Source organism: Loxodonta africana, chromosome 3, assembly GCF_030014295.1.
Source record: "Loxodonta africana isolate mLoxAfr1 chromosome 3, mLoxAfr1.hap2, whole genome shotgun sequence".
NCBI classification, from domain to species: domain Eukaryota; kingdom Metazoa; phylum Chordata; class Mammalia; order Proboscidea; family Elephantidae; genus Loxodonta; species Loxodonta africana.
In genome coordinates this window covers 8,555,853-8,575,679 of record NC_087344.1, presented here as the reverse complement: position 1 = coordinate 8,575,679, position 19,827 = coordinate 8,555,853, and the positions used below count along the sequence as shown (strand labels likewise).

At 51.9% G+C, this 19,827-nt stretch overlaps 1 protein-coding gene across 13 annotated transcripts in view; it reads left to right on the top strand.

The window, feature by feature from the left end:
• The window catches only part of RANBP3 (RAN binding protein 3), an 82,664-nt gene that overhangs the window by 24,675 nt on the left and 38,162 nt on the right, over window positions 1–19,827 (top strand). For 5 of the 13 annotated variants that reach the window (XM_064280365.1, XM_064280367.1, XM_064280368.1 and 2 more), the window contains exons 2-3: window positions 9,649–9,704; window positions 17,912–18,115. In XM_064280365.1, the coding sequence (XP_064136435.1) occupies window positions 9,649–9,704; window positions 17,912–18,115 (260 nt within the window). Of the gene's footprint in view, window positions 1–9,648; window positions 9,705–11,228; window positions 11,271–17,911; window positions 18,116–19,827 lie in introns of all 13 variants that reach the window. The other 8 variants (XM_064280363.1, XM_064280361.1, XM_064280366.1 and 5 more) reach the window with 2 other exon arrangements.

The window sequence follows — 19,827 nt, the reverse complement described above, 5'->3', positions numbered from 1 at the left end:
TTTCTTCCAAGGCACTTCTGGGTGGATTTGACCCTCCAGCCTTTCAGTTAGCAGCTGAGTGCATTAACTGTTTGTGCCGCCCATCGTGGTCTCACAAAGACCATTTGGCAAATCTGGTTTGCTCCTGCCATTGTAACTAGACGTATAGGGGGGCTGACAGTAAGATTAGAGCACTGAACTTGGATTTCAGTAGATGGAGGTAATAGCAAAATAAAGAGCGTTTGAGAAAGAAGTACATAGAAATGTCAGATCTCCCCAAAACTCTGCCACCTCTCATCTCCATGAGAGCAGCTCTGAGTTGCCTGAGGAGAAACAAGCGAGTACTAAAAAAGAAGCGGCTGTTCAGGGGGCCCCCCAGGCCTGAGGATGCGCTGAACACGCCGGACACTGAGATTCAGGGAGGCATCGCCTAGCGACAGCTCGTTTGAGGATAGAGCTGACACGTCAGTGATGAATTCACCTTTTTGTTGCCACGCAGAACTGTTTATAATAATTTCTGGGAAAATAAATGCCTCACAGGGTTCAGATGGTACGTGTCACAGGACAAAAGCAGTTGCCACGTATTAATCAGACCGTTACTTGTGTTGGGAAGATGCTTCCCATATTTTCTTCAAAGGTAAGAAGATAAGCCACGTGAGCCCAGGGCGAGAACTAATTCGACACACGTACCTCAGTGATACTTTGGCCGAGAATTCTGTGTGGCTTTCTAGATGGGGGCGGTTTCCTGGCAGGTGTTTGAGTCCTCAGTTAGGAGGGGACTGCACAAAAGGCAGAGATGTTCTACGTCTTCCTCTGTCTGTGCTTTCTTCTACTCGGTGTAGCAGACTGTCCTCAGAGGCAGAGGCCGGCGGTTAGCCCGGGAGGGTGCCAGAGCTAGCCGCAGAGAGGACCTGCCTTGCAGGGAAAAAGGAAAGTTTATGTGGAAAGGGAGAGTGCACACTTATCTTCAGGAATCTCTGGGTAGCGCAAACAGTTAAACGCTCAGCTGTTAACTGAAAGGTTGAGGATTAGAATCTACCCAGAGGCACCTTGGAAGAAAGGCCTGGCAGCCTTGAAAACCCTACGGAGCGCAGTTCTACGCTGACAGGCATGAGGGGGTTGCCATGAGTCAGAACAGACTGGACGGCACCTAGTTTGATGCCCATTTTCAACTTATATTCTGAAGACAGTATGCAAAGTGTTATATGGCTGAGCATTCGACAGATGAGGGCGTACAGCTTGTTTCAGCGTTGAGTGTGGACTGTGGAATGTGTCTTTGATTCATTCCTTCATGATTTCTAAGGACTTAATTCCCCGCGGGGTCCTCCTCTTGGCTTACTTGTACGCCTGCGTTCTCTGAGGCCAGGAGCCTGGGTGGTGCAAGCAATTTTGCCATCAACTATTAACCTGAAGGTTGGGAGTTCAAACCTACCTGGCAGTACCATGGCATGAAGGCCTGGAGACGTGCTTCAGTAAAGATTACAGCCAAGAAAACCCTACAGGGCAGTTCTACTCTGTAACACGTGAGGTCATCATGAGTCGGAATTGACTTGGTGGCGACGGCTTTTCTGAGACAGGTGGCCACATGGCTTGCTGGAACACCACAGAGCCAACCTCAAAGTTCATCACTAGTCCTAAGTTTAGTTTGTGCTCATCCGTAAATGTTTATCCAGAAGATTAACTGACTTTACTCCTGATGTTATTTCTCAAGAGTGTCTTTCTTAGCGCTAAGTCCAACCTGAGCCCCGGAAAGTAGGTGGAAGCATTAATGTAAGCCTTCCCCTGGCCCTTATGGTGCCTGGTCGGTAGCACAGTACAGAGCTCAGCAGCGCAGACGTCAGAGTCAGCCATTAAGCCGAGCCCTCGCACCGCCTCAACTTAAGTAACTCAATCTCTCCAAGTCTCTGTCTCCTTTTCTTAAAATACCAGTTGTTCTTGTGTCCCATCGACTCATGGCAGCCCCATGTGTGTCAGAGAACGGTGCTCCTTTGGGCTTTCAGTGGCTGATTTTTCAGAAGTAGATCACCAGGCCTTTCTTCTCAGGCACCTCTGGGTGGGGTCCAGCCTTTCCCTAAGCAGCTGAGCACATCGCTTGTTGTCTGCACCACCCAGGACTCTGGTATGACCTACCTCTGAAGGGGCTTGTGAAGATTCAGTGAGATGATGCATATAAAGCCCTGAGCGTTGGCCTGGCACATAGTTAGCACTCAGTGAACACAGCCGTGTGCCTGGAAACATCCTGGAGTTTGGGGAAACCCCAGTTGGGATTATCTTTGCTGTGGATGACATGGCGGAGGCTAGGAGGAGTTTAAGGAATGGGGTTCAAGTCCTGTGCTACTGTGTGGGGTTAGGAAACGCTCTCCTACTCCTGGGAAGCTCGGGCCCAGGCAGCTCCTGGCAGCGGGCCACCCCCGTCCTCACACCTGGGCAGCTGCCACGTCCCACACTGTCCCAAAGGGCTCTTCTTCCTTCTTACACTGGCTGCAGGGCATGACATTCCCTGCAGTGCCCGTTCCCCGCCTCACTTCCGGGTTGCCTCTGAAATAGATGCAGGGTCATTGAGTTTTCAGGGCTTTGCCACCAGTCAACCTCTTGGCAGAAAAGACACAGATAAAACCTTTCATTTGTGATTCCTGGGGGCCTCCATGTAGAGATGATACTGGGAAACCCACTATTTTAATTTTCTTGAGTGTTAGGCTGTTGAAAACTGTCATTCTTTGGCACTCTTTACCCATTAACTATTAAGGAGCCTTGGTGGCACATTGACTAAGTGCTTTACTGCTAACCGAAAGGTAGGCAGTTCAAACCCACCTCCCAGCTGTGCAGGAGAAAGACCTGACCATCTGCTCCTGTAAAGATTACAGCCTAGAAAACCCTGTGGGGCAGCTCTGCTCTGTCACATAGGGTCACTGTGAGTTGGAATCGACTCAGTAACACCCCACAACACCTATATCTAAGGCGGCAGATCTTGGACCCTTCTGAGAATCTGATCAAAACTGTGGGCCCTCTGCCTAGACGGAGCCCTTATAACACAGACTTCTGTGGCTAGCTTCAGGGTGGGGGGTTTGTGGACCTTCCAGACACCCTTGGATCCAGGTTAGTTTCTGCTTTAGGGGAAGGCACACTTCCCCAGAAACCACCTTTCCCATCCCGAGACTGCCAGCTCCCATTGGGAGAATAATCCCTGGCCTTTTGGGTCAGGAGGGAGCCTGTGTATCAGAGGACCTTCTTCCTCCAGGGTGGGAGACCCCTCCACTGGGACCCCCACCTTCTTTGCAGCAATCTTTGGCTCATTTCCTCAAGAAAGGTATCTTTAGGCACTGCCTGCACTTGACTGGTGCTCGAGTGTATAGGAGCGGTTATGCTGGGCCGCACAGGTGTGAAGGTGCAGACTTAGGACTGCAGAGAGCAGGGGCATGACCCCTGTTAGCTCCTGCCTCCCTGGCCCGGGACGGCCTTTGTTCTGATCTGTCCCTGTGGGCCCAGCAAGTGTCTGGCCCACAGCAGGTATCACCTCAACCTTTGTCGAGGTCCTCCAGTGTCCCTGTTCTCTGATGCCTCAACTCACCCATTCCCAGTCACCTGGCTTAGATGACACTTGCTCCAGGAAGCGGTCCCTGGTCCACTGTCTCCTCTGCAGCCTCACAAGGTCAGGGCCCGGCTCTGTGCCCCAGAGCCGTTGTGTTTGATTGTCCAATGTCAGCACGAGACTCAGGCCTGTCTCCACCTTCACTGCCACCTCCCCAGAGACCAGCGTGGTACCTGGCACACAGTGGGCTCTCGAGGGTATGGAATTGTTGAAAGTCAACTCCAGTTATAGTTGCCGAATGAATATTGTGATTGCGTCTCTGAGCCCTGTGTAACAGCAGGAGCTGCTGCTGGGCACTTTGCCAGGTGGGGCGGAGGCCCCGACGTGTGGCCGTCAGTGTGGACAGAGCCGAGCCCCACCTCTCCGTGTCCGGGCCTGCTGGCTTCTCAGCCCGTCTGTTTGTCGCTGGGACCACAAGGACCAGGATGATCAGCACATGCGGTCTGTCCTTGGGGAAAACAACTAGCCTAAACCCCACAATTGAGCAGAGGGTAGTAGGGGCAGCTAGGCCCTCTGTTGTTTTCCTGGGCGGGGGAGGGGAGAGCAGGGGACTGTTCCTGGCCTGGGTCTGTGATTGTCACATGGGATCACAATTGGGGCCTGGCTGGGGCACAGGAGCTGAGGAGGGGTCCCTGGGAGTGGGGCCAGCCTGGCGGGGGGAGGGTGGTGAATCAAGCAGTGGACACCTTGGATGCAACGTGATGGGAAGCCACAGCAAGACCAGAGAGGAAGCACGTGGGCGGCCGGAGCGCTGCACCCTTCCCAGACAGTAGCGCCCCAGCCACAAGAGGTAGAGTCGGTGTTTGGGGCGTTCAACTGGGGGCGTTCAAGGAGGAGAGGTTCCAAATCCCACACAGTTTTGCACCTCAGTGTCTGCCATGTGGGCCAGAGAACGGTTCTCAGGGCCAGTCACGGCCTTCCTTGAAAAGGAAGTTCCCTGGTCAAGTAAGTTTGGGAAACACTTGGTTAAGCAAGTTTCTTTATTGTGCGTTGTCTTAACCTTTAACGCTTTGTGTTCAGCCAGTGCCCCACGTGGCTGCTTCTCACAGCCTTATCAGGGAGCGTTTCACAGGCCCAAAGAAACCTGGCTGACAGTCTGGGCCAGGTGGTCTGGATTTGATTAATATATTTTAGGTCTTCATGGTGACTGGTCTCTAGAGATCTCTGGTGGTGGTCTTTGCTTCACTTGTGAAAGAAAAACTGCGTGGGGAATTAAAGAAGTTTCTGGAAGCCTCGCTGCTTCCTGCTTTCAGGTCCCCTGCTCATTCCTCAGACTTGGGTTTGTTAGCTGAGCTAATGCTGCTCGCTCAGTGACATAACCAGAAGCAGTTTGGTGACGCAGGTCAGTTAAAACATTCTGTGGCTGCCACGGTACCCGTGAGGCAGACCTACGTGGAATGCGGTTTGCGTGTGCTGTCTGTCTATCATGTCAGTCCTGGCCCTGCTTGAGCTGAGGGAGGTAAAGCGTGTGACCGGGATGCTTTGTGTTTTTGGTGGATGTGACTGAAGCTGAGTTCTGCGTTTTGGTTAGTGCAGTGGTCGGGTTTCACATGAATGCCAAGCTGGCCATCAGTGGGGTCTGGTGGGACCCGAGATGGGCTACCAGGGCCTCACCGGGCGTTCCTAGTCGGTGTGGTGTGTGACACGGCACTGATCCTGCAGCTGCTCGTTGAGCGCCTGTTATGCATGAGGCTCTGTGTTTGGCACTGAGGCTACAGGGGCGAGGGAACAGACCAGATCCCACTCTGTGGAGCTTATGTTCTAGTGGTAGACTGTCAATGAGCAGATGAATAAGCCCTCCTGAGCACCGCGGGGCTCCACGTCCCCGGGCCGCCAGATACCAGCTCATACGCCCCTCTCACTCGGCTTTCTGCTCCATTTTTCCCACGGTGCCTTGCACAGAACAAGAGCTAAATGAATATTGTTGTGATTGTGCAGCAGCTGATGTTAACATCGGGAGCAGGACGGGGTGGGGTGGTGGTAGTTCAGACGTCCCTGGACTGATGTTTCTATGCCACACACCATGGCATGTGCTGGGGGCAGATGCTGTGCCAGTGGTCTCTCCCACTCCCAAACAGGCAGCCTCGGTGTGACCGATGGGTGGGAAGGATGTAAGCTGGAGGCAGGCTTAGGGAGCACGGGGCGATCTGGGAATCCAAGCTGAGCATCCAGAAGGGCACTGTGTCTGCACAGAAATACGTGTTGGCCACAGGAAAGGCAGGGAGCCCTGGTGGTGCTGGCGCAGCGGCTAAGCGCTTCGCTGCTGACCGAACCCTCCAGCGGCTCCACAGGAGAAAGATGTGGCAGTCTGCTTCTGTAAAGATTACAGCCTAGGAAACCCTATAGGACAGTTCTACTCTTACAGGATCGCTGTGACTCAGAATTGACTCAGTGGCAACGGGTACAAGAAAGGCTACAGAAAAGTCAGTCCTGGTGGCACAAATGGTTTGCACTTGACTGTGAACCTAAAGGTTGGCAGTTTGAACCCACCTAGTAGTGCTGAGGAAGAAAGGCCTGGCGATCTGCTTCTGTAAAGATTGTTGTTGTGTGCTGTTGAGTCGACCCTGACTCACAGCGACCTTATATGACAGAGTAGAATTCCCTACAGGGTTTTCCTAGGCTGTAATCTCTACAGGAGCAGATCACCAGGTCTTTTCTTCACCAACCTTTTGATTTGCATTCGAGCGTTTAACCATCATGCCGTAGGGTTCCTTTCTGTAAAAGATTACAGTCAAGAAATCCTGTGGAGCAGCTCTACTGTGTAACACACGGGGTCGCCAGTGAGTTGGAATGACTTGGAGGCAATGGGTTTGTTTCTTTTTTGTGTGTGTGAAAGCAGTTCCTCGAGGGCAGTGGATTTTTTTTTTTTTTTTTTAAGTGAAATCAGGTGGAAAAGCGTTCTAGGCTGATTGATAGAAGCGCGTATCCAGGAGGGGGACGTGAGCACGGGGTGTGTAGGGGACAGCAAACTCTTCAGTGTCCCCGTAGTAAGGTGTGTGGCGGAGGGAGGATGACAGGAGGGAGGCCTCGGCAGGAGCTTGGAGCCTAGGCCGAGGGGAGACACTTGCAGAGTTCTGAGTGTGATCTCTGGCCGCTCTGTGAGGCCGGGCGTAAGGGGTGAGAGCTACAGCAGAGAAAGTAGGAAGGTCTGACTTTGGTAGTGGTAACAGAGTTGGGTACCAGGATGGGGGGACACAGTTTTTTTGGGGGGAATCTGATTGGGTCTCACCCTGCTGGTCCTGTTCTTTGGGTGGCTGCCTTCAGAGCTTGAACCCCAAAGACCCTCCCTCTGTCCTTGGTACCCTGCAGTTACCCCTCCCGTCCGCTGGGTGCTCTCCTGCAGCCCTCCCGGCCCCTTGGCCTGTGGCCAGAACTAACTCCCGTTCGTTTCCTGTGGTGGGGCAGCCAGGACTCCTGTGGTTGCCGTCCACCCCCTGCCTGGCGATCTGGTGGCACAGCTCTCACCCCCAGGGAGCTCCCCTCCATGGCCAAGTTCGCCTCACTCTCTTCATCCCTCAGTTGCCTGGCACCATGTGTCTTTGCCACACTTTTGTTTTCTCTGATGCCACTGCTTATTTCTTCCTTCATCAAATGATTGCTGCACCCCTGCATGTGCCAGGTCCTGTTCTCAGCTCCTGGGATGCCCACATGGAAACCGACACACAAGATACAGAGGGCCACAAAGGGGAGTCTCTGACCTCACAGGGTTTCTGGGGAAAGGGAGGCAGACCAGAAACAGAGCTACGTAAGGCGTCCTGGGCGGAGGAATAGCCCTTTAGCCTCACTATGAGGCTGTCCTCTGCTGCTCAGAGGGCCTGAGGAGAGCATGTTTCATCAGGTCCGCTGTGGCCAAACCACCTCTCCTGGGCCGAGTGTCTTAGTGACAGGTGGGAGAAATCTAGCTCAAACTGGCTTAAGCAGAAACTGGCATTTATTGGTAAGCTGAAAAGCCCAAATCACAGTTAGATTTGGGTGGCGACAGGCTGGCAGGGCTAGGAGTGTGTGCCGCCGGTCCAGCAGCCCTTCCCTGAGAGCTCCAACAAAGTTCTGGACCTGAATCTCAGTCCCCTCATTGCCAGGCCCTTATCCCATGCCACCCCGGGGGCCAGGACAGAGCTTGGCCCTATCTGGGCCTCATGGGGCAGGGGAGGGGCGGTGCCCTGGAGAAAATGGGGCTTGGTGGCTAGTGAGCTGGCCCAAACCCTGGATCCTTACCAGCCATCTCGGCTCCTTGCAGCTGGCTGGGCAGCTGCGGCCGAGCTTGCGGCTGCCAGGGGCCAGTGCCAGGAGGCCTGAGGATTCCCAGTGTGGACATGGCGTGAGTAAGCTGCTGCTCTGCCTCAGCCCCTCCAGCATCCCTTTGACATCACTTGTCTGGCATATTCACTCATTTGTTCATCTGGGTTTTTTAAGCAACTGCTATGCCCTGTGCCAGTGAGATGACTGCGGCGGGGGGGTAGGGGGGAGCGTGGAATCCTCATGGGACACGGAGGATGGCCTCCCCACCTCCCTGTAGCTCTTAGGTCTTTTCCGTGTCGCCCCCTCCGATAGTCCCTACGGGCTGCACTCTGTGAGGGCTGTCGCAGTGGCTCGGACTGGAGCAGGGAACCTGGTTGGGGAGGTGGTCCCCACCTCAGCAGGCTGCGTTGCCCAGGATCGGGATCAGCTCCTGTCCTGTTTCTTCGGGAGTGAGCTTGGAGAGTAAGCATGGTGTCTGTTTGATTGTCTTGGTTCTGGCCCTTTCTCTTCTCACACCTCCTCCCAGCCCCGTCTTCTCTGTCGTGGGTGATGGGTGTCGCCTCCTAACTGGCCTCCGCACATCGCCTTCATGCCCCCTCCCCCAGTATCTTCTCTGTTTAAACCTGAAACTCCCACTCCTTTGACAGTGCCTCCCCAAACCCTTACCACAGACCCACTCCCCCTCCGTTACCCTGTCACCCTTGTCTTCTGCAGTCCCCGCAGACAGTGGTGCCTTCGCTCTCTGCTGGGTCCCTCTCCTGGAGACCTCAGCACAGTCCTTTTCTCAGGGACCCTTCCCCAACACCAGGCCAAGCCAGCCAGTGTGTCCTCGCAAACCTGTTCCCTCCCACATGGCGTTTGTCTCGGGGTGGTGATGCTGTGGTTGTGCACAGCTTCTGGCTTAGTACCTGGCTCCCCACTAGAGTGGGGGCTCCCGGACAGATGCCGACCCAACTCATGATCCCTTTGGGGCTGCATCCACATCCCATTCCCACTGCCTTCCTGCCAAAGGAGGCCTGGAACAGCCACAGGTTCATCAAAGCACAGCCAAAACCCACCACATCCCGGCCACGGCAGTGAGGCAGGCGGAACCTGGGCCTCCCTGTGGGTGTGAGCCACTCCAAAGGCTGCCGGCAGGGCTTCCTGACGGTGGCTTCCTGAGCGGTGCCCACTCCGGGGCCAGGAGAGAGGGCTGTGGGTCTGGCTGACCCTAGATAGGAAACCCAGGGCGGTGCTTGGAACCGCAGGCACTGCCCTTGTCCTGTCATGTGACCAAGCATCCCAAAGCGTCTCCTTCATTCAGCAGCAGCTTTTGAGGATGGGCTCTTGTGGTTACACTCAGATGCAAATCAAATGTTGGGTAGCTCTCCAAAGAGCATGAGCAGTATGCTCTGGGGTTACAAACTGGCTGCCCTTGGGCCTCATCTGGCCTGCCAGTGAAAGAAAAAACTAATGTAGTCTCCAACATTTAAAAATTGGGAGATGCCCCATGAAGATGGGGTGCCTCTGAGCCGCATTCCTGCCAGGCCACAGATGAGGGTGCTGAATGGTGGCTGCCTCAATGCTGTCCAGCCTGACACCCCCCTACCCACGCTCCCACACTCATCCACATCCCCTGTTCCCCATGGGGAACTTGATATAATATACGTACAGAAAAGAGCACACCTCGTTAAGTGTCCCACTGTCACAAACTGGCCAGCCCTGGCATCTCATGCCCAGGTCAAGACGCTGGCCTACGGGATTTGGAGTTGTGTTTTTTGTTAAGCTTATTTTAAAAGTAGCTTTGTTTACTGTATGACTACAGTGTTGGGGGGAAAAAAAAACAATTTTTCTTTTTGCAGAAAAGCCTGCCATTGCTCCGCCCGTCTTTGTGTTTCAGAAGGATAAAGGACAAAAGGTAAGGGGTCGGTATATTCTCTCTCACGTCCTTCCTCTGACTTGTTCTCTGGCAGAGGGAGACTGAGCAGGGCCTGTAAGCCTCCCTGTCAGGCCTCAAAGGGCCTGTGGCTTTGGATTACCACAGAGAGAGGTTCACATTGTCAGGTGGGGCAAGGGCTGGGAGAACATGGCCTTAAAACAGTGTCAGAAACTTCCGTCCAGTTCCTAGTGGTTCATCTCAGAAATGCCCCTGTGCATTAGGGAAACCAGCAGCAGAGGAAGAGAGAGTGGGGAACACAGGTGGAAGGAGGGGAAGGAGGAAGGGAGGAAGGAAAGAAGGTAGGCAGGCAGGCAGGCGAGAGAGCAGTGGCCCTAAAGGAGGTGGGGACAGGATCTTTAAGATTTTAGGGGTTTTTCTGCCTGGACCCACTTGGCACAAACTCATGGTAGAATAATGACGAGTCCGCTTGCATCATCTACCTGTCCCCCGTCTCTGCTGGGTTGTACCTCCCAATCCCTCGACAGGAAGTGTGTGCAGATTGCATGGCAGTTGGAAGTGTCCCGTCTGATTCCAAGTGATGAGCCTGTGGCCTGTGACAGGCCTCATGGGAGCAGCAGGAGGACCCTGTGATAGGACGATCCTAAGGATGACGATGGCAGATGTTGTTTACCTGGGAGTCACTGCTTTCACACCCGTCCCTTAAGAGTCAAAGTGTGGCCGTCATGGTCACGTCAGAAATGAGCTGACACTGCAGCCAGGGGCGTAGCAAGGATAACGAGCACCCAGGGGCAATCTCTAGGTTGTACCCAACCCCCATTTCAAGTTGAATAGATGTTGATAGTGGCGAGGCATCAGCAGAAATGCCCACCCCGCCTCCTGTCTAGCTGCCTCAGTCAGACGCCTTTCACCTTTGGGGCGCCTTGAAGTGATATCCTGTAACTGGTCTGGCACCCCCTTGGACTTGCCCGCACCCCCCACTATGCCTCTGGCTGGGCAGCGACCCCCGCTCTTTGATGAGGACTTTGATCTGTCTAGAAAGCCTGTTGCATTGGTTGTCGTGTAATAGCCATTATAGAATCTCGTTACGACAAAAGGCTGTGCAGAATTCTGTATGCTCTTAAATGTGTTTGCATCTTGTTGATAATAACAGCATTTGCAAACCTCGTCAGCCCAGTGCTGGGGCTCAACAGTGGACCCCAGGCCTCTGGCGGGACCACCGGTTCTGAGGTGGAGAACTGTGGGTCTGCTGGATTGCCATCCCTTGGTCTGAGAGGCCAGAGCTTGCGTGGCCCAGTGTTCCTAGGCAATGTTCAAGTACTCTGCCGGGAAGAGAGAGTGTGGGGCTGTGGGAGGGGGTCTCCTATGAGGGGGAAGCGGCTGCCCTAAACCCCTGCCGCACCCAGGTACCTTCTGCATTGGCCCAGCCATATCCACCAGCCTTACAACTTTAACTCTTTATTTACATTCCCACCGTCAGTTCTTTTGCTGAAGAGTCACTAAACCTGTACAGACTTTTCTTCCGGTTTGGCTTTGGTCATCCAGGTGATGTTTTCAAGATCCACCTCGCTTCCAGAACGAAGATGGGTACATGGACCGCCACTGTCTCCTCTCCCCTGGGCCCTGACCTGTACAGCTCACCTGCATGTGTTTTCACGATGTGGCCTTTGGAGGTTCAAATACGAGGGAGTGATGTGTTCCCTAGAGTTTTTAGAGGCAGAGTATTTAAGTATTAGGCGTCGGAGGTCTTAGATTCTGTTTGAGGTGTTAAGGTTTTATTCAGATTTCCAGTAAAATCTGAATTTTCTAGAATTTTGCATTTTATGGTTATCATCTTTTGAACCACTCTTACGTTCAAGTACGGGTCAGCAAGCTAAGGCCTGCTTCCACTGCCTAGTTTCGTAAACAAAGTTTTGTTGGCACCCAGCCCTGCCCATTCGTCACACATCAGCTATGGTCGCTTTCACACTACCACAGCAGAATTGAGTTGGTTCAGCAGAGACCACGTGACCCGCAAAGTCGGAAATATGTAGTGTCTGGCTCTTTACAGGGAACGTTTGCCCATCCCCAATTTGATGTGAATAATGGGAATTAATAATCCTGTAAAATTGGAAGACTTTAGGAAAACCAGCGGGATGAAACAGGAGAATGTAAGATTTGTTCAGATGAATTTAAAACGCTTTTAAGACCACTGACTCTACCGGCAGTACTGTTTTCCCAGCCGAGGTGGCTCTGTTGCTTTGTGATGGAGGCTAATTTACATGTATCTGCTTCAGAAGGCCTATGCACATCGCTTAAACTGAAGTGGAACTGAACGGGAAGACCAGCTAGGAAAGCTTTCACCATCATTTAGAAAATGGACAAGTGTCGCTGTCGCTCTTATCAAAATATTGACTCAGAGCCAGCTCTAAATGAGATTCTAAAAATAAGCGAGTGGGAGCTCTTTGGAGTTTAGCTCTCCACTTCTGTCGCACTGTATCACAAGATCACCAAAAGGGCATGCAGGAAATCGTCCCTTTATTTAGGTGGAGAAGCAGGAGGAGCCTGTATAACTCGGGGTGGGGGCTTAGGGCCGTTGCCTTCGCTCTCAGGTGGGCTGTTGTTAGCTGCCCTCGAGAATCAATTTTCAATTCATGGCGACCCCATGTGTTACAGAGTAGAACTGCACTGCAGGGTTTTCTAGGCTGCACTCTTTACAACAATGGGCTCGATCATAACAGCGATCAAGAGGACGGTGCAGAACCGGGCAGCGTTTCGTTCTGTTGTACATAGGGCTGCTATGAGTCACAACCAACTCAATGGCGCCTAACAACAACAATCTTTACAGGAAGCCCTGGTGGTGCAGTGGTTAAGTGCTCACTGCTAACCGGAAGGTAGGTGGTTCGAACCCACCAGCTGCTGCTCAGGAGGAAGATGTGGCGGTCCGCTTCTGTCGAGATTTACAGCCTTGGAGATTCTGTGGGGCAGTTCTCCTCTATCCTGTAGTGTTGCTGTGAGTCAGAATCGACTTGATGGCAACAGGCTTGGTTTTAATCTCTATGGAGCAGATCACCAGGTCTTTCTCTCATGGAGCCAGGGCTGCTTAGGAGCTAGCATTTCAGGGAGTGTCACAGCTGATGCAGTCTCTCTCTTTGCTGCTTCTAACCCTCCCAGCAGTAAGGTGGAAAGTCAGCGTAATAGGTCAGACATCTAGTTTTGTTTCTCCAGGGGAGACACAAAGACAGGTCTGCAAGGAGCAGCTGCAATATTTCTGTCAGAAAATAAGACTTGGAGACCCTTCTTGGTTTTTTCTCTCCCACTGAGATTCCAGCCCACCCCCCTCTCACCCCACAGAAGCTGATTGGGAAGGGGCTGCTCTGACTGGTTGTGTTTTCTGAGCAAACTCCCCCTCTTTGTTTTTCAGCTTTTCTTCTTGAAAATTTCCGAATCCTAGAAGCTTTAAAAGATTGGTCCTGTGTGTCTGTCACTTGGACCTGGCCTCAGCGATTTGCTGATGTTTGTCATAAATGCTGAAGCCTTCACCTCCGAGTTGTGGCCTTCTGACATTTCACCCCTAAGTACTCAGCAGGTGCCTCCTAGGCATAGGGTGCTTCTTTCCCCTCCACGGCCCCAATATCATTGTCATGATCATGAATTCAGTGACGTTATCCAGTATAGAGTCCATATTTAAGTTTTCCTGATTGTCCTATAAGTGCCCTTTAGAGCGATTTTTGAAGCACCTTCTTGATCCACAAAGAGTGGTTGTCAGCTGTGGGACCATCTTCGTCATCTAGTGCTAAATTCTGAGTGGAGGCCCTTCGGCCCTGGGCTTCAGCTCCACCTTCCAGGCCCTCTGGGACAGCAACTCTGCTCCCTCGGCTTTAGGGGCACCATTCTCCTAGTCCATCTGAGTGGCGACTCCACCCTTAGAGGCCGTGGCTCCACCCTTTGAAAACCCAGAGGTCATGGCCATGCCTTTCGAGACTGAGGCAGCTCAGCTTCCTGTGGGCCTCACACCCGCATCTGCCCTACTGGGGCAAGTGTTCCAAAGCTCTGTAGCAACTCCAATAAGTGCCTAGAGGCACCCCACTTTGCCTGGAAGCCTTCTGTGCACAGGCGCTCGGCTCTCTGGCTCCATGGGTCGGCTCCAGCGCTGGCTGGTGCTGGTCACCTGGTTCTGCTGCTGCCATTTCTTACCATCTGCGCCTTCCTCGGTGTTAACAGTTCTCTGTACTTCCTTTTGAGTCTGTATCCGTTCACAGTTTCAAAACCGCTTCCACATTTTAGGTATCTGTTAGAACAGCACCCCACTCTGGATACCAAAATTCTGCTTCGGTCATCTAGTGCTGCTGTAACAGAAATACCACAAGTGGATGGCTTTAACAAAGAGGAATATATTTTCTCACAGCCTAGTAGTCTAGAAGTCCAAATTCAGGGCGTCAGCTCCAGGGGAATGTTTTCTCTCTCTGTCGGCTCTGGAGGGAGGTCCTTCTTCTCAGTCTTCCCCTGGACTAGGAGCTTCTCTGTACGGAAACCCTGGGTCCAAAGGACGCACTTTGCTCCCAGTGCTTGTTTCTTGGTGGTATGAGGTCCCCAACTCTCTGCTTGCTTCCCTTTCCTTTTATGTCTTGTAAGATAAAAGGCGGTGCAGGCCACACCCCAGGGAAACTCCGTTTACATTGGATCAAGGATGTGACCTGAGCAAGGGTGCTACATCCCACCCTAATCCTCTTTAACCACAGGCAGAGATTAGGATTTATAACACGTAGGAAAATCACAAAATGGAGGACAACCGCACAATACTGGGAATCATGGCCTAACCAAGTTGACACACATTGGGGGACACGATTCAATCCGTGACAGGGACCAGTTAAGTTACCTTTCAGGAAACGATCTCAAACCACCCCACGCACACGTCAAAGAGTCTGTCTCCCCCTTCCAAAGGCGAGAGCCCTACATCCCGGGTATTTTCACGGGACTGAACAAATCCTGTGCGGCAGCGAGCCTTTCCCTACCGAATTGGGATTGAGAGACACAGTTGAAAATGGAAAAGAAAAAACGAAGCTGCTCACCCAGGAGCTGTTCGGTTTTGTTCAGCAGTGAAACCACACGCCGTTTTCCAGGTCCCGGTGACAGGCCCCAGTTGTGTTTACAACAAACCACAGATTGGGGGCGGCCTCCCTCTGGAGGGCGGGGGCTTTGGTGAGCCTCATAGAAGCTTGCCAAGTCCTGTTCCATGTTAGAAGAACTGGGTGGCAGCCCGGTGGTGCAACGGTGAAGTGTTCTGCTGCCAACAGAAAGGTTGGAGGAGAAGGCCCTGGCGATCTGCTCCCATAGAGACAACAGCCTAGGAGCCCTATGGGGCTGTTGTGGTCTGTTACGTGGGGCCGCTGTGAGTCGGAGGCGACTCGGTAGCATCTAACAACAGTCTGAACTGTCCAAGCGCCTAAAATGAATCCAGGGCTAGATTGACAGCCCAGGGCATTTTATTTTCTTGTCCTTGTTCTCACTGCTTCCTGGGGTCGACCCTTCATCACACGTCTATGTTCATATGCACCTGGGGTTTAGCAGCAAAAATAAACCTTTTTTTTTTTTTTCTCTTAACTGCCTTGAATGAAGACAGTTCTTTCTTTTTTCGGAATGTGAAGAGAATTTAAATATTCTCATGTCGGTTGTTGCATTGTGTATCATGACTAATTGCTAATTGCTTCTTTCAGCTCCTTTAATTTTTGAGCCTTTTTTAAGTGAAGGCGGAACGCCTTGAGGTTTACACGGGCAGAACAATGCCTGTTTGGAAAAAAGACAGAAGGCGGTTGTGGAGATGCTGTTTAGCAGAATGCGCTGTGTGGATGAAAACGCCGTCATCAACATGTTTATAGCTCATTTTGAAGCTTTCACTGTTGGGATAACAGGCTTAGCCTGTGTGCATATTTTAGGGTGAGCTCAAAGGCTGACAAATTCTTTTTTTCTTTTTTTAATTTTTATTCTGCATTAAGTGAAAGTTTACAAGTCAGTCTCTCATACAAAAATTTACATACACCTTGCTGTATACTCCTAATTGCTCTCCCCCTAATGAGAGAGCCCACTCCTTCCCTCCACTCTCTTTTTGTGTCCGTTCCACCAGCTTCTGAACCCCTCTGCCCTCTCATCTCCCCTCCAGGTAGGAGATACCAACATAGTCTCTTGTCTGCTTGATTGAAGAAGCTCATTCTTCACCAGTATCATTTTCCATCCCATAGTCCAGTCCAATCCTTGTCTGAAGAGTTGGCTTTGGGAATGGTTCCTGTCCTGGGCTAACAGAAGGCCTGGGGACCATGACCACTGGGGTCCTTCTAGTCTCAGTCAGACTGTCTTTTTAGGAGAATTTGGGGTCTGCATCCTACTGCCCTCCTGCTCCTTCAGGGGTTCTCTGTTGTGTTCCCTGTCAGGGCAGTCATCGTTGTAGCTGGGCACCATCTAGTTCTTCTGGTTTCAGACTGATGCAGTCTCCAGTTTATGTGGCCCTTTCTGAGGGTGATGAATTCTTGATGTCTGATTTTAACAAAGACGCTCAAAAGCTACAGGCTCCATGTTCGTTCTTTAGAGCATACTTTTCTCACCCAGGAGAAAGACTAGGGCCCAAGTAGAAAATGCTACAACAGCATTGGTTGATTTTCCAGAGGAAAGTGGTGATGTGACATTTTTCAACACTGGCGAGAGTCGATGACTTTTAACCCAAGATGAAGAACTCGAATTTTGTTTTGGTCTCTGGATTTTCCATCTTTATATATTTCTTTTTGGTCCTCCAATTCAGGCTTGCGTTTCAGGTCTGTCACGAGAACATTTGAACATTCACATTAAGGGAGGAAAAAAATTCACGTGGCTGTAATTAGAGATAGGCATTTGTACACTGAGCTCTGGGTTGAATTTTGTCTCGTGAGATGTTAAATCTCCAGCCATGAAGGATCAGCAGGTGTTGGGGTGAGCTGGCAGCACTGCCCTGTGCTGGCTCGGGGGGCGGCCTGCAAAGGAAGACCTTTCTGCCCACGGATCTCCCCAAATAGAGAGGTGACTCTCTAGGTGTACGGATGAGCTAACGTTGGGTTGCTTTTTGCTCTCCTGAGAATTTTTGAAAGTTCTTTAAACCTTCTTTGTGTAGTTTACTCAGTTCCTTTCACCTTACAGGTTCACACATTACAAAGTAACACTCGCCCCGGGTCTAACAGGTCAATCAATCACACTCTGAAGAAGCGCACTCCTGAGGGGAGACAGGGTAGCAGGCACCCCGTAGTCATTTAGGTCACAGAGTAAGAACAAAATGGGTCCATTCCTTTGGAAAATGACAAGCAGTGGGTTTGGGAACCAGAGGACACCATGTTTAGAAGCCATTTCTCAAGAAAAGATTCTTGAAGTTCTTGCCACAGAGCTCTCAGGCCAAAGAAGCCTCTCCGGAATCCAGAGAACCACCTAGAAGGATGCCAGGGGTATCGTGCTTTTGGGGATGAAGATTTCTGGAACCAGCTTCTTCTGGCTGTTTTCTATATAAGCCCTAGCCCCAGGTGTCCAGAGACCGGGTGAATCCTAGAATCCTGGCTGGGCTCCGTGGGCCTGCCGGCTCCCTCCTGCCACCCAGCTCCCACGCCCCCCCGACCCCGAGTCCACGTCCACGTCAGTGGTCGGTGAGGCAAGGAAGTGCTGCCGCTTCTTCCTTTACAAAGGCAAAGATGCTGGGAGAACTCTAGCAAGAGGCAGCAGCCTAGGACCCCCGGTGGCCCGCTCGACCTACTGCGGGGTGTTCCCGGCCTGCCTCCCGGGGCTGAGGGCCAGCTCCTCTTTCCAGCATTTTTGAGAAAACATGTTTTTAGCCCCAGGGGTTTAAATTCTCTAGTGTCTTTGCCCGTTGAGGCAGCAGCTCTGTCCTCATGCTCTCTGGTGAGGGCACGACCACCACTTCAGTCACCACTGTGGTTTTTTCCTCCCTTGTTGCCCACAAGCACATTGACTCCACTCAGGGCCGTCTTGCAGTTTTGAAAACGAGGGCCTAGACTTCCTGCATACTGCAGTGCTTACAAAGTCAGACAGCCCCAAATCCGTGTTTATTTTCCCCGGAAGGCCAGCTGGACTGACGGAAAGCAGTGATGCTCATCCTCCCGCAGTTCCTGCCGCTGTTCCTCAGCAGGCAACTCCAGCCCTGTGACCCCTGCCCCTGCCCTCCCCCACCCCGTGTCACAGCCTTTGCATTGAAGGAAAATTGTCTTTTTTGCTCCCAGTCCTCTGCAGAGCAAAAAGACTTGTCGGATTCGGGAGAGGAGCCTCGGGGGGAGGCTGAGGCCTCCCACCATGGCATGGGTCACCCCGAGTCACCGGGTGAGCATGCCCTAGAACCTCCCGTCCCCGCTAGTGCTCCAGCCAGCGCTCCTCCGCGTCCCGCTCCTGAAGCCCAGCTTCTTCCTTTTCCGCGAGAACTGGCAGGGGTAAGTCCACACCTACCCAGCACTCCTACTGCCCAGGGGCTCCCAGGCCAGAACAGCCCCTTTCCCTTTCCCTTGGCTCCCCCAGCTCCACGCTCTAGACAGTGTACAGCAGATGATAACTTAGAAAAACTCTGACAGGGGTCCCTCTTGCTCCTTTAATTCATGTTGCCGAAAAGTCAGGCAAGACTCTGTCCCCATTTGCATTTAGACTTTTCTCACTGGGGGAGCAAATACCCATAGCAAGAAACCAGTCTTGGTTCCCACAAGAGACTCGAGGGGCCAAAAACAGAATTGGGTTGTGGGGTAGAACCTCCCAGATAAATCCAACCCCTTTTCCCCCCCTTCCATTTTTTCTTTCTCCTTTCCGTGAACTTGGACGTCTGAGTTCCGTGTCTTAGAAACCCAAGAAGCTCAGGCTCCCTTTGGTAGATAGAAGAAGAGGCGCTGTCTAGCGCAGATTGCTTTGCAAGACTGATTGTGTTTGGACTGTGGTTAGGCAGTGAACTGCTTGTCTTCAATCAAAGCAGGAAGAAGAAAAGACACTTCCTTTGAATCCAGAGGGAGGCCCTTGAGCCCTTTATCTTTGTATTAAGAAGGCTTTTGAAGATTATAGGTGGAGAAGATTGTGGACTCTGGAGAACAAGAAATGTCTTGGGGTTTTTGAAGTTTGATAAATTGGGAAAGGTAAACATCATCCTACATTCAGGATTACAATCTCCATCCTCTGGGTCTCTAATGACAGACATCCCTAACTGGCAGGACAGGGGAAGCTGACTCTTAAGAAGGAAACGTGGGACCCTGCCATGGGATACTGAGAAGGCCCCTGGGTGGCGCAGATGCTGAAGCACTCAGCTACTAACAGAAAGGTTGGTGGTTTGAGTTCACCCAGAGGCACTTCGGAAGAAAGGCCTGGCGATCTACTTCCGAAAGATCACAGCCATTGAAAACCCCATGGAGCACAGTTCTTCTTTATTGCACATGGGGCCGCCATGAGTCGGAGTCACCTCGACGGCAACAGGTTATGGGATACTGACCATCAGGAAGCCTTCCAGGGTATTGCCGTCCTGAACCCTGTACCAGACCTTTAGCTCTTCCTTGTCTCCCCTCACCAGTCCCTGGGGTGTTTTTTTTTTTTTTTATCGTACTTTAGATGAAGGTTTACAGAACAAACTAGCTTCTCATCAAACATTTAGTATACACATTGTTGTATGACATTGGTAAACAACCCCGTGACGTGTCAGCACTCTCCCTTCTCAACCCTAGGTTCCCTATTACCAGCTTTCCTGTTCCTTCCTGCTTCCGGTCCCTGCCCCAGGACTGGTGCGCCCCTTTAGTCTTGTTTTGTTCCATGGGCCTGTTCAATCTTTGGCTGAAGGGTGAACCTCAGGAGTGACCTTGTTACCGAACTAAAAGGGTGTCTGGGGGCCAAGTGCCCTGGGTTTTTTAAGGAAATCTTTAAAAGGTCAGCCAAAGCCACCAAATCCTAGGGATACTCAGGAAGAGGGGGTATGCAGCTAGGATTCCACTGAAGTCATACTTAAACATTTCAGAGGAATCAGCGTGTGATGGAAAAAGAAGAAACCGTCTGTACCACGTGCCAGAGTCTGTAGAAAAAAAAGCAGTCCCAAGTCCTTCAAGGCTCAGAATTGGGTAGTGCAGTTAAAGTTACTCAAAAAACCTGGTAAAAATGCCATCCAGGAGGTACTCATGCC